Raw genomic sequence first — 14,724 nt, forward strand, 5'->3', positions numbered from 1 at the left:
TTCCTCTCAGTGGTAAGCTGAAGTATTCTGAATCATTTTTGGTCCAAAATTAATTCATGAATTATGTCAAGTTCAGTGTATCTAAAGTTCCCCCTTTAACAATAATCAGTTCTTATTTCAAGGAGACTACTAATCCATGTGCATGCGAATTTTTTTCAGTAAGCAGAAAGTAAAATGGCACCTGTAGCAAATTTAAGATTCAAACAATTATTTTATACAATAGAAATGGGCCAAGGAAGGCTGGAGAGATGGCTCAGCAGTTAAGAGCACTGACTGCTCTTCCAGAGGTCCTGAGTTCAATTCCCAGCAACCACATAGTGGCTCACCGTCATCTGTAATGAGGTCTGATGCCCTCTTCTGGTGTGTCTGAAGACAGTGAAAGTGTACTCATATAAAATAAATAAATAAACCTTTAAAAAAAAATGGGCCAAGGAGACTTTTCTATAAAGATATAAATCTGTTTTTTTTTTCTTCTTTTGAGCCCCTGGTCCCATAATGATGACTCTGAAACTAATTATTTATTAATAAATGCCTAGGCCATAAATTGTGGCTCATTCCATGAGCTGCTCATAACTCATTTAATCCATGTAAACTATTATATGTCTTACACATGGTTAGTTTACCTCTCCTTCTTTCTTACCATCTACTTCAGCATCTCTCACAGCATCTTACTCAGCATCTCACTTGAATCTCTTGTCTCTATCCAGAGTTCAGCTATCTGATGATATATGTTCATTTCTCTTTATTCCTTCGCTCTTTCCCAGAAGACTCTCTCTTCCTCCCAGAGTCACATCTCCTATTTTCTGCCTCAGCTCATTGGCCATCAGCTTTTATAAATGAAAGGTGTTCCTTATAAAAGATTCTTTCTATGCTTTTCATAACATATTATTTCAAAAAGGTGTCCCTCTTATTACAAATAATAGAAGTAATAAGAATATTTGTATATTCTTATATAATCTATTTTATTTTAATAGTAAAATGATTAGGACTGTGGGCAAGAAAATAACAACAGTATATTACCTAGTTGTATGGTAAATATATTTGCAAATTGATTTTGCATTAATAAAATGGTATGAATTTACAAGAGATAGAAGAGAGAATATCAGATATAGGAGATGCCATAGAAGAGATTGACACAACTGTCAATGAAACTTCAAAACATAACAACCTCCTAACCTAAAGCATCCAGGAAATTCAGGACACAATGAAAAGACCAAATACAAGAAAATCTTGATTAGAAGAGAAGGAAGATTCTCAGATCAAAGGACCTGAAAATGTCTTCAACAAAATCAAAGAAGAAAACTTCCCCAACCTACAGGAATAGATGGCCATAAAGGTACAAGAAGCCTATAGAACACCAAAAAAATGAGACCAGAAAAGAAAATCCTCTCATCACATAATAATCAAAACACTAAATGCACAGAACAAAGAATAAATATTAAAAGCTTCAAGGGAAAAGGGTCAAGTAACATAAATAGGTAGACCTACCTATCAGAATTACACCAGACTTCTCAACAGAGATTATGAAAGCCAGAAGAGCCTGATCAGAGGCCATGCAGACTCTAAGAAAACACAAATGCCATCCCAGGATATTATACTCAGCAAAACTCTCAATCAACATAGATGGAGAAACCAAAATTTGGTTTTCCAGGACAAAACCAAATTCAAACAGTATGTATTTATCTATCTATCTATCCAACCCTACAGAGGATCCTAGAAGAAAAACTCCAACAAAAGGTAGGTACCTGCACCAAAGAAAGAAATTGAGCATCTCACAACAAAACCAAGAGGAGAGAACCACCGGCACATAAAGCCATCTATAAAAACAAGCATATCAGGAAGCAACAGTCATCTCTCTTTAATATCTCTCAATATTAATGGACTCAACTCACCTACAAAAAGACATAAGCTAACAGACTGGATACACAAACAAGATCCAGCATTTTGCTGCATACAAGAAACACATCTCAATAACAAAGACAGACACTATCTCAAAGTAAAAGGATGGAAAATGGTTCCAAGCAAATGGTTCCAAGACACAAGCTGGAGTTGACATCCTAATATACAATAAAATAGACTTTCAACCTAAGGTTATGAAGCGTTATGAGGAAGGACACTTCATACACATCAAAGGGAAAATCCACCAAGAGAAAGTCTCAATTCTGAACATCTATGCCCCAAATGCAAGAGAACCCACATTCATGAAAGAAACTTTACTAAAGCTCAAAACACACATCTAACCCCACACAATAATAGTGGGAAACTTCAACACTCCACTTTCACCAATGGACAGGTCATTGAAACAGAAACTAAACAGAGACACAGTGAAACTAATAGAGGTTATGAACCAAATGGATTTAACAGATATCTACAGAACATTTCACCCTAAAACAAAAGAATACACCTTCTTCTCAGCACCTCATGGTACCTTCTACAAAATCAACCATGTAATTGGGCACAAAACAGGTCTCAACAGACACAAGAAGACTGAAATAATTCCATGCATCCTATCAGATCACCATGGACTAAGGCTGGTCTTCAATGAGAACAAAAACAACAGATAACTCAAATACCCATGGAAACTTAACAATTCTCTACTCAATGATAACTTGGTCAGGGGAAGAAAGAAAAAATTAAAGACTTCCTGGAATTTAATGAAAATGTTGACGCATCATATTCAAACCTATAGGACACAATGAAAGCAGTGCTAAGAGGAAAATTCATAGCACTAAGTGCCCTGGTAAAGAAACTTGAGAGATCTTACACTAGCAACATAACCCAATACCTGAGAGCTCTATAACAAAACGAAGCAAACCACCCAAGAGGAGTAGAGGTAGGAAATAGTCAAACTCAAGGCAGAAAGCAACCAAATAGAAACAAAGAAATCAATACAAAGAATCAACAAAACCAAAAGATGGCTCTTTGAGAAAATCAACAAAATAGATAAAGCCTTAGCCAAACCAATTAAAGGGCCAAGAGGCAGTATCCAAATTAATAAAATCAGAAATGAAAAGGGAGACATAAAAACAGAAAGGGAGGAAATTCAAAAAAATCATCAGATCCTACTATAAAAGTCTATACTCAACAAAACTGGAAAGTCTTGATGAAATGGATGGTTTTCTAGACAGATACCACATACCAAACTTAAATCAAGATCAGGTAAACTATCTAAAAAGGCCCATATCACACAAAGAAATAGAAGTCATTAAAAACCTCCCAACCAAAAAAAGCCCAGGGCCAGATGGATTTAGTGCAGAATTCCAGCAGACCTTCAAAGAAAACCTGATACCAATTTTCCTCAAACTATTCCATAAAATAGAAACAGGAGGAATACTACCTAACTCGTTCTATGAAGCCACAATTACTCTGATACCTAAATCACACAAGGATCCAACCTAAAAAGAGGACTTCAGACCAATCTCGCTTATGAATATTGATGCAGAAATACTCAATAAAATTCTTGCAAACCAAGAACACATCAGAACGATCATTCACCATGATTAAGTAGGCTTCATCCCAGGGATGCAAGGCTAGTTCAATATACAAAAATCCATCATCAGCGTAGTCCATTATATAAACACTCTCCAAAAAAAAATATCACATGATCATATCCTTAGGTGCTGAAAAAGCATTTGGCAAAATCCAACACTCCTTCATGTTAAAAGTATTGGAGAGATCAGGAATTCAAGGTCCATATCTAAACATAATAAACCAACAGCCAATATCAAATTAAATGGAGAGATACTTGAAGCAATCTCATTGAAATCTGGGACAAGACAAGGATGCCCACTCTCCCCGTATCTGTCCAATATACTACTGGAAGTTCTAGCTAGAAATATAAGACAAGAAAAATAGATCAAAGGGATATAAATTGTCAAAGAAGAATTAAAGGTATCACTATTTGCAGATGATATGATAGTATAAATAAGCGACCCCAAAAATTCTACCAGAGAACTTCTCCAGCTGATAAACAACTTCAGCAAAGTGTCCGGATATAAAAATTAACTCAAATAAATCAGTAGTTTTTCTTTATACAAATAATAACCAGGCTGAGAAAAAAATTAGGGAAACAATTCCCTTCACAATAGCCACAAATAATACAAAATATCTTGGGGTAACTCTAACCAATCAGGTGAAAGACCTGTATGACAATAACTTCAAGTCTCTCAAGAAAGAAATCAAGAAGAGCTCAAAAAATGGAGAGATCTCCCATGCTCATGGATTGGCATAATTAACATGGACATCCTACCAAATGCAGTCTACAGATTCAATGCAATCCCCATCAAAATACCAGAACAATTCTTCAAAGGCATGGAAAGAGCAATTCTGAAATTCATCTGGAAAGGCAAAAAACCTAGAATAGTGAAAACAATTGTTAACAATAAAAGAACAGTTGGGGGAGTCACCATCCCTGACCTCAAGATTTATGAGCTGCATGGTATTGGTACAGAGACAGACATGTTGCTCAATGGAATAGAATTGAAGACCCAGAAATAAAACCATAGTTACAGGCAATTGATCTTTGGTAAAGAAGCCAAAAATATACAATGGAAAAAAGAAGGCATCTTCAATAAATGGTGCTGGTCTAACTGACTTTCTGTATGTAGAAAATTGAAAACAGACCCATATTTGTTACCTTGCACAAAGCTGAAGTCTAAGTGGATTAAGGACCTCAATGTAACACCAGATACACTGAATCAAATAGAAGAGAAAGTGGTAAAGGGCCTTGAACTCATTGGCACAAGGGGACATTTCCTAAACAGAACTCCAATGGCTTACACTCTAAGATCAAGAATTGACAAATGGAACCTCATGAAACTGGAAAGCTTCTGTAGGCAAAGAAGAAAAATCGGCATCGTACAGATTGGGAAAAATTCTTCACTAACCCCACATCGATAGAGGGCTAATATACAAAATATATAAAGAACACAAGAAGCGAATCACACAAAAAAAAAAAAAAAAAAAAAAAAACCTGAACAACCCAATCAAAAAATGGGATATAAAACTAAACTGAGATTTTTCAACTGAGGAATCTTGAATGGTTGAGAAGCACCTAAAGAAATGTACAAAGTTCTTATTGATCAGAGAAATGCAAATCAAAACGACCCTGAGATTCCACCTTACACCAATCAGAATGGCTAAGATCAAAACCACAGGTAACAACACATGTTGGAGAGGATGTGGAGACAGAAGAACACTCCTCCATTGGTGGTGGGGTTGCAAACTGTTACAACCACTCTGGAAATCAATCTGGAGGTTCCTCAGAAAATTGGAAATAGATCTACCTGAAGACCCAGCTATACCACTCTTGGGAATAAACCCAAAAGATGCACCACCGTGCCACAAGGTTAAGGGTTCCACTATGTTCATAGTGGCCTTATTTGTGATAGCATGAAGCTGGAAATAACCCAGATGTTTCAGACAGAAGAATGGATACAGAGAATGTGATTCATTTACACTATGGAATACTACTCAGCTATTAAGAATGAGGACATCCTGAGTTTTTCAGGCAAATGGATGGAACTAGAAAATATCATCCTGAGTGAGGTAACTCAGACCCAAAAGTACATGCATGAACTGTAGGGATAGAAATGGAGAAAAGCCTCAAGAAAGGAAGGGCCAGAGAGAGGCCCAAAGTTGGATCCAGCTCAAGGGGAGGCCCCAAGGCCTGACACTATTACTGAGACTATGGAGTGCTCACAAAAAGGGACCTATCATGACTGCCCTCTGGAAGACCCAACAAGCAACTGAAAGAGTCAGATGCAGATATTTGCACCCAACCAATGGACAGAAACAGCTGACCCCTGTTGTTGAATTAGGGAAGGCTGAAAGAAGCTGAGAAAGGTGGCCCTGTAGGAACACCAGTAGTCTTAATCTGGAGCCGCCCTTTTCCCAGAGATATCTCAAACACTTGACCACCAAACAGACAGCATACACCAGCTGATATGAGGCCCCCAACACACATACAGTAGAGGACTGCCGGGTCTGTGTTCATTCAGAGATGATGCACCTAACCCTCAAGAGACTGGAGGCTCCAGGGAATTTAGAGGTCAGGTGGGGTGTGGAGTGGGGACATCCAGGTGGAGACAGGGGTGTGGGGAGGAGGTGTGGGATGTGGAGCAGATAGAGGGTAGATAGGAGGGCAAGGAATGAAATATAGTGTGTAAATAAATAAATACATAAATAAGAACTTACTGGAGAATAGTGTGCTTTAACTGAAAGCAAATATTACTCACAGTACAACTGATACAGTTAATGATCATTCTTTTCACCTGTAATATAATCATGGCTTTTGTATTGAAAATCTATTACTTTTTTTTTTCATATTTTTCCTGAAACGTTAATGCCTGAAACTCAACTTGGATTTTTCTTGTTTCCATTGCCTTTGTATAGAATAAATTTAAATCCAGAAAAAAATGCAAAAAAAAAAGAAAGAAAAAAAGAAAAAGAAAGATCTATAAACCGAGATACTAATTACCTCTTGGCAATCTCCTTGCATGTAGAGGACTGACATCAGTGATTCCATGAGGGTAAATGTTATATGGTCGGCTTGCTTGATTCTTAAAAATAATCTGAAAATATAAGTGAGAGATGAGATCAAGTCCTAAGATGAGTAGGTTTAACAAGAAAACTGTAACCTAGGTCTAGAAAATCAAAAGCTGACTGTATTTACATTATAGGTGTGAACTCTTAATAAAACTCAATATATTCACTCTGTTCATGAAAAGGAAGCTCATGTAGCTGCTTGGGTTTGCCACACTTTTTCAATTTCACTTGCTTTAGCAAGTCTTGCCTGCATCTCCCAGATAAAGTGAAATCTTGGTGTTTGTTAAGGACAGCTTTACTGTATTCTTGGCACTTAATACTTCAATACTTGAGAAGGAGATAGTGATCCAGGTTATAAGAATTATCACTTAATAAGCAGGTATAACTAGAAGACAATGTATAGCCTCAAGCAAGGGTGGCAGGTGACACCGATTATAAGAGCTTTAAATAAGATTAAAAAATAAAAAGCAGTAACATAAAAATAGCACTGAATGCTTGAAGACTACCTCTAGATCTGAGGGTATGGTTTGTATTTTAAAAGTTAATGAAGGAAAATAATTAATGAAAAAAGTTCTGGGAGGATATGTATGTACCAGTCTAAATAGTAAGAAGTTAAAAGAGGTTGCATGTGTGATTGTTCATATTAATTTTTTTCCCATATACTCATTAGATATGAGTTAATTTTATTTGTGCAATACTTATAAATTTTAAAAGATTCTGTCCATTGGAGACAAGGCTGAATTTTGAAGGATCACAGAAATTCAAACCATCTACTCTTTTCTTTTAAAAAAATATTTATTTTATTTATGTGTATGAGTGTTTGCCTATATTTATGTATGTGTACCACATATATGTCTGGTACCCATGGAGGTCAGCAGAGCCTTTTGCATTCCCTGAGACTAGTGAAACAAATGGCTATAAGCCACCATCTGAAACAATCTCATATTTTCCCCTTTACTTACCAACAGTGTGTCTCCAACTTCTCCATAAAGTAAAGGTCCCAAGAGTCCTGATTCATGCTGAATAGTTTCACGAGTCTTAAAGGTTTCATCTGTGTATGCTATAAATCTGACTTTTTTATATTTCCTACCAATCCGATGAGGACCATTGCTCAGATACTGGCTTTTATAACTTCTGTTTGAGAGGCAAAAAGATTAGGCGTAAGGTCAGAAACATTTAGGGAATCAAAAACCCACTTCTAATATGATTTACTCAAAATAAAGAGCAAGAAAAATCTAAGTAGTCTTAGGCTTACCTATTCTAGTATCTAATGTTCTATGAATTGCCACAGAATGAACAAGCGTTAAAGGCTTAGTCACAAGGGTATGGAGCTAGTGAGAGGAGGTAGAATCTTTAAGAGCTGGAGCCTACGCAGTGTTTGGGAGAGCAGGCCCTGCACCTTGCCTGGGCAGGAGAGTAGAGCTGACCCTGGCATTGGGGATGCAGGTGAGCAGGCCCTGAGGGCATGAGCATTTGAGAACTGGTCCTGTGCTTCATCTGCTGTGCAATGTGGCATGCGCAAGACAGAGATACTATCATCGCCTTACATCTCACTGCCTGTGGCTGTGTTTGTGTGTGTGTGTGTGTGTGTGTGTGTGTGTGTGTGTGTGTGTAGATATTTGCTGAGCTACTGAAATAAATGTGAAACCCTGAAAAAAAGGAAAGAATTGAAGCTTAGTGGGAAGAACTTAGGTCATTGGGGGCATGCCCTTGAAGGGGATGATATTGGATTCTTAGGTCCCTTTTATCTCACTTTGGTTCTTGTATGTAATAGGCCCCTTCCATTTTGCATATTATTGTGAATTTTTGTGCTGTCCCAAGTCCAAAGCGGTAGTCAAGCAAGCACAGACTGAAAATTCCAAATCCACGAGTCAAAATAAAACTTTCTCACTTATAAATCCACACTTATTTAGGTATTTTAGCACAGTAGTAGAATGGTAGATACTACAACATCCTTATCATTTGATCCCATGACATACTAACTCTTAAATATGCTTTAAGGATTCATTGGCTTAAATAAGTAAGACAAATTTGAGTACAGGGGAGAGTAGTACCAAGAGTCCAAAGGTTTTTACCCATTATCCGAGGTAGGAACTGAAGGTGCATAGTCCCAGTCTTCCTCCTCAGCAGAAATATAATGTATCCAAGTTTTAGGGTACTTTTTAGCAACCGAGCGAATTTGGATAAAAGGAGAGCTGTCATAATCCAATGTGAACATATCCATTTCTGAATAAAGATCATCATCATAATCTTCCATTTCCTCATTATTATTTTTCTTTTGCCATTGGGATTCCTCAGGGCAGCTATCTACTTTGACATAAGCTTCCATGCCATCTGCAGTCAGACAAACCAAAGAATGTTCTTAACTTTCTTGAGTTAAAGGTTATATATTTTCCCCTCTTATTATGGTTTAAATATTTTGTCTTAAGTGTCCCTTTTTCAAATCAGCACTGTTTTTGTTACACTTCTATATGAATTATAGTACTGTTAGTTTGTGGTTTTGCCATTTTATCAAACTATCCTCTATATGATTTGAACTGTCTCCAAAATTCATTAATATAACATTTTGGAAAATATGTGAGTATTTCTCTTTGGAACTGTTTATTTTGTTTCCATCTCATGGATGGACTAATTCTGTTACTTCAAGAATTGGCTTGTTATCTCAGAAAGATATTGCTTCTCTATTTCCTCCCTCTCTTCATCTTTCTCTTTTCTCTGTCTGCCATGTGCATCATTTTCCTATACTATAACAGAAAGAAATCTCCTATTAAATGACAAAATCTTGATATTTAATTTCCTAGGCTCTTGAACTGTGTGAGATAATAATTTTCTGTTTGTTATAAATTACCCTATTTCTGATATTCTATTCTGGCAATATAACAGACTAAGGCAGCCTTAAATGGACATAACCAAGAAAAAGTTATTAGGTTGCTCCAAGACAAAAAATAACGAGTTAATGTACAAGAAGAAGAATTGAAGTAAAAGGATTATTCAATATGAATTTGCATAGCTACTGCCTACAAAGTCATGTGACCAGGAATTGACACTGTAGGCACAATTGTCCCAATTTTGTTTACACAGGATCTTAACTCCTTTGCAAAACCTCTATCAGATAGTCCTTTAAAACTTCGTATGATACCCATTTCCCTAGATTCCTGATTGAATCATCTCTTTTTCTCTTCCCACAGTCTGATCCCATTAACTAGTACTGAAGCCTAGTTAATGGGATCAGACTGTGAAACCACTAACATACTGTCTTTCATCTTTCCTTCTTACTCATCCCTAAACTATGTCTCCTCCTTCTATCACAGACATTTAACCAAAACCCCACAATCCTATTGTACTAGCAATAAAGTTCTTCTATATTCAAGGTAAAAATTGTTACATTTGAAGTTTAACATAATTGTAACTATACAATGCCATTTTTGCAACATATTGTATTGATGTACACTGCCCAGGACATGTCATTAAAATTACAATGGAATCTTTTACATTACTCATTTTCAAGATCCAAGATTGTAGTACCATGTTTATGGGAAGAGATATGACAAAATAGTAGGAACTGCCCAAGATCTATCAAGAGTGTTTGAGCAGTAAGGAAAGTTATTGGTGATATCTCCAATGAAGCTTGACGGTGGTTCCTCACAAAAAATGTGTGACCTTCGAGGAATATTGAGTGTATTTCAGGAGTGGTGCCCATTCCAATCACGTGCCAGTAGACTGATTTCCTATGGCATCCAATCAGACCTGTAAAATGGAAATGAGACAGCTATGGAAAATAATTAGGAATTGTAAAATTAAAAGTACTTGATAGAATAGGCTGGATAAAATAACTCTACAAATTTTACTGCTACCTTAACTTATAAACAGTTACCAAGGAAGTTTCCAAACCAACAGCTCTTGCCAAAGCAACAAATAACTAACATACTGCTAAATGACATGAATATGTTTCTTTAATTTACTCTTTAGTTTTACTGTAGTATATATTCAGTTGTTCCTAAGGCATTCCATGGCTGATAACATCCTCTATTATTCACTAATGCTCTAAATTATAGTTTGAAAATAATCTTTCCCTTGGATCCCTTTTAAAGATATTGCTCTACTATACTGCCAGTCTAATTCTTCTTCTTTCATATATGAAAACAAACAAATAAATAAACAAACCAGAGGGTGGAATTCAGTGAATGTAGAACTCTCTGAAAGCTGTAGAAAAGACTTATGATTTTGAAGTCCCAAAACCCTGAGAATTGTTGGACAGTCGTGTACATACCTGGAAGAGACCTGTTTACATAGCCATTGACTGTGTGCATTTTAGGCCAGTCTCTAGCAGATGCAGAATCCATAGACTGTGTATAAGAGTCGTTTGTTTCTGAGTGCCAGCTCTTCCCTAGTAAGAGAGAGAAAAAAATAAGGTCTGTTTCACGAGTTACAGTCCCCCTTTCCTTCTTTCCTTTCCTTTTTTGTGACACTGGATTTTTGTCAGTGGAGTAGACACAATCTCAGAGTCACTGAGAAAAAAATTATATTTTTCCCAAACCAATTAACTTTCCCTGTATTTGTTCATAATGACAGAGGAATAATGGCAAATGATAACTAAGGAGAAGGAAAAATACTAGTTAGTTTAAGCTACAAGAATTTCATTTTGCAATGTTAGATGATAGATTTAAAAAGGGTAGTCAGTCCTTGCCCTGACATTTTTGCCTCAGCCTATTTTTGTAGCAAGGAAACCCCAGGTAGTTGAAGGCTTCCCAAACTACTCTCCAAAACTAACAAAAGCTGAAGCACTGAAAATTACTTAGGCACTTTTTTTTTTTCAATGAACACAACCGTGTATTCTGGAGCTATTTTGAGTGACTACAGCTCAGTAACACACATTTAGGTTACCACAAATTCCAAGTTCTGATGTGGAAACAGTTTCATAGTTTTACAGAATAAAGAAAGTCCCAAATCAAGGCAAGTTTAAAATACATTTGTGGGTACATCAGAGAGGCAGGCACAGAGAGATTGGGGGAAGCTTTCTATAGTCCCAAGATGTTATATGGTGACATCTTAACTTCTGGGTTGGTGGAAGCTCACAGTCTGCTAGGGTTTCCATCTATTAGTCCCAAGGTGTTAGTACTTAGGCACTTTTTAAAAACAAGTATGAAAAACAAAACAAAAAAAAAAAAGAAAGAAAGAAAGAAAGAAAGAAAGAAAGAAAGAAAGAAAGAAAGAAAGAAAGACTTGCCAGGATCAAGATGACACAGCCTCAAATCAGAAAATAACAGTGTAATGGTCCCAAGAAACAAGCTGGAGTTGCCAGTCTAATATCCAATAAAAATAGACTTTAAACCAAAAGTTATCAAAAGAGTTGGGGAAGGACACTTCATAATCAGATGAAAAATCCACCAAGAGGAAGTCTCAATTCTGAACATCTATGCCCCAAATGCAACGGCACACACATTTGTAAAAGAAACATTACAAAAGCTCAAAACACACATTGAACCTCACACAATAATAGTGGGAAACTTCAACATGGAAGTCCCAGAAGTAAAACCACACACCTACGTACACTTGATCTTTGACAAAGAAACAAAAAATATACAGTAGAAAAAAAAAAAAAAACACGGCCCCTTGGTATTGCAAACTTTACATGCCCCAGTACAGGGGAATGCCAGGGCCAAGAATCGGGAGTGGGTGGATAGGGGAGCAGGGCGGAGTGGGGGTATAGGGAACTTTCGGGATAGCATTTGAAATGTATATAAAGAAAATATCTAATAAAAAAGAAAAAAAGAAAAGAAAAAAACCCACATCTTTAATAAATGTGCTAGTCCACCTGGCGGTCTGTATGTAGGAGAATGAAAGTAGACCCATTTTTACCTCCCTGCATAAAGCTCAAGTCCAAGTGGATCAGAACCTCAACAGATTCACTGAATCTAATAGAAGAGAATGTGAGAAAGAGCCTTGAATGATTTGGGACAAGAGACAACTTCCTTTCTGAAAAGAACATCAATGGCTTAGGCGCTAAGGCCAAGAATTGGTAAATGGGACCTCAAGAAACTGAAAAGCTCCTGTAAGGCAAAATACACCATTAATAGATAAATTCATGATGTCTTTGTTTTTATTATCTGAATAGTACTCCATTGCATAGCTTTACCACATTTTCTTTATCCGTTCTTTGGTTGAGGGACACCTAGGTTGTTTTCAGTTTCTGGCTATTATAAATAAGGCTGCTATGAACATAGATGAACAAGGGTCTTTGTGAGATGGTGGGGCATCTTCTGGGTATATGCCCAAGAGTGGTATAGTTGGGTCCTCAGGTAATACTATGTCCAATTGTATGAGGAACTGCCAGACTGATTTCCAGAGTGGTTGTACCAGCTTGCAATCCCACCAGCAATGGAGGAATGTTCCTCTTCTTCCACATCCTCACCAACATCTGCTGTCACTTGAATTTTTGATCTTAGCCATTCTGACTGGTATGAAGTGAAATCTTAGGGTCATCTTGATTTGCATTTCCTTGATGACTAAGGATATTGAACAATTGAAGTGTTTCTGAGCCATTTGAGATTCCTCGGTATTTAGCTCTGTACTCCACTTTTTAATATGGTTATTTGGTCCTCCGGAGCCTGCCTTCTTGAGTTCTTTGTATATTTTGGATATTAGCCCTCTATGGGACGTAGGGTTGGTAAATATCTTTCCCTAATCTGCGGGTTGCCATTTTGTCTTGTTGATAGTGTCCCTTGCTTTAAAGAAGCATTTCAATTTTATGAAGTCCCATTTGCTGATTGTTGCTCTTAAAGAATAAGCCATTGGTGTTCTCTTCAGTAAGTTTTCCCCCATGCCCAAGTATTTGAGGCTCTTCCCCACTTTCTCTTCTATTACTTTCAGTGTTTCTGATTTTATGTGGAGGTCTTTCATCCACTTGTACTTGAGCTTTGTGCAAGGTGATAGGTATGGATCAATTTGTATTCTTCTACATGCAGATCACCAGTAGAACCAGCACCATTTGTTGAAAATGCTGTTTGTTTTCCACTGAATGGTTTTAGCTTCTTTGTCAAAGATCAAGTAACCATAGGTGCGGGTTCATTTCTGGGTCCTCAATTCTTTTCCATTGATCTACTTGCCTGTTTCTGTACCAATACCATGCAGTTTTTATCACTATTGCTCTATCGTATAGCTTGAGGTCTGGGATGGTGATTCTCCAGAAATTTTTTTTTATTGTTGAGAATAGTTTTTGCTACCCTAGGTTTTTTGTTATTCCAAATGAATTTGAGGATTGCTCTTTCTAAGTCTATGAAGAATTGAGTTTAAATTTTGATGGGGATTGCACTGAATCTATAGATTGCTTTTGGTAACATGGCCATTTTTACTATATTGATCCTGCCAATTTCTTTCTTCAGAGTCTTGAAGTTCTTGTCATACAGATCTTTCACTTCCTTAGTTAGAGTCACACCAAGGTATTTTATATCATTTGAACATTTCTTTAAGTGTTTCTTGGCCATTTGAGATTCCTCCGTTGAGAATTCCCTGTTTGGCTCTGAGCCCTATTTTTAAAATTCAGTTATTTGAGTTGTTGGTGTCTAACTTCTTGAGTTCTTTATGAATTTTGGATATTAGATTAGGTTGCATTTTTGTCTTAGAATCATTTTTGTTCCCCACTTACTTCTCTCCTGAATAGTAATATAGTTGTGGTCTTCCTATAATCAACATCACTTTTTCTGAACATAAGCAGCCTAAATTCTCCAACACTAGATGTTACATATTTGTTGTCATTTAGGAATTCAAATGTTTAATCGATTGAAATTTGCTAACCTTCATCAAATACAGCAAAAAGCAGTACAAATTGGTACAACATCTGTGTTCTTTCTTTGGAGAGACTGCCTGAAAGAGAAGAGAAAGCATTTATTGTCAATTTAAAATGCCCTTGTAGAAAATTGCCACAATAAGGACAAATTTCTTCACAGACCGTTTGAGTATAAAAAATGAAATACTTTGCCTAATTTTAACTTTTTTCTTTGGTGTAAGGGCCTTTAAATTGGTATTTCTAAAACTATTGGGAGTAAATGGTTACTAATGTAAGTTTCCAATTTCTTCTAGAAATTTATTTATTTTTTTAAATAAAAAACCCTGAATTTCTGGGAAATGGAATTTAAAGTAAAACAAAACAAAACAAAAAACAAACAAACAAAAAACAAA

The 14,724-nt window shown here is 36.5% G+C and overlaps 1 protein-coding gene across 7 annotated transcripts in view; it reads right to left on the bottom strand.

Annotated features, from left to right (window-relative positions):
* Positions 1 to 14,724, bottom strand: part of F8 (coagulation factor VIII) — a 212,395-nt gene that overhangs the window by 153,536 nt on the left and 44,135 nt on the right. For all 7 annotated transcript variants that reach the window (XM_006527790.4, XM_006527792.4, XM_006527791.4 and 4 more), the window contains 6 exons: positions 14,341 to 14,409; positions 10,817 to 10,933; positions 10,072 to 10,293; positions 8,622 to 8,880; positions 7,509 to 7,680; positions 6,479 to 6,572 (listed from right to left, as the gene is read on the bottom strand). In XM_006527790.4, the coding sequence (XP_006527853.1) occupies positions 6,479 to 6,572; positions 7,509 to 7,680; positions 8,622 to 8,880; positions 10,072 to 10,293; positions 10,817 to 10,933; positions 14,341 to 14,409 (933 nt within the window). The remainder of the gene's footprint in view (positions 1 to 6,478; positions 6,573 to 7,508; positions 7,681 to 8,621; positions 8,881 to 10,071; positions 10,294 to 10,816; positions 10,934 to 14,340; positions 14,410 to 14,724) is intronic.

The sequence above is a fragment of the Mus musculus genome, chromosome X, assembly GCF_000001635.26.
Source record: "Mus musculus strain C57BL/6J chromosome X, GRCm38.p6 C57BL/6J".
Taxonomy (NCBI): domain Eukaryota; kingdom Metazoa; phylum Chordata; class Mammalia; order Rodentia; family Muridae; genus Mus; species Mus musculus.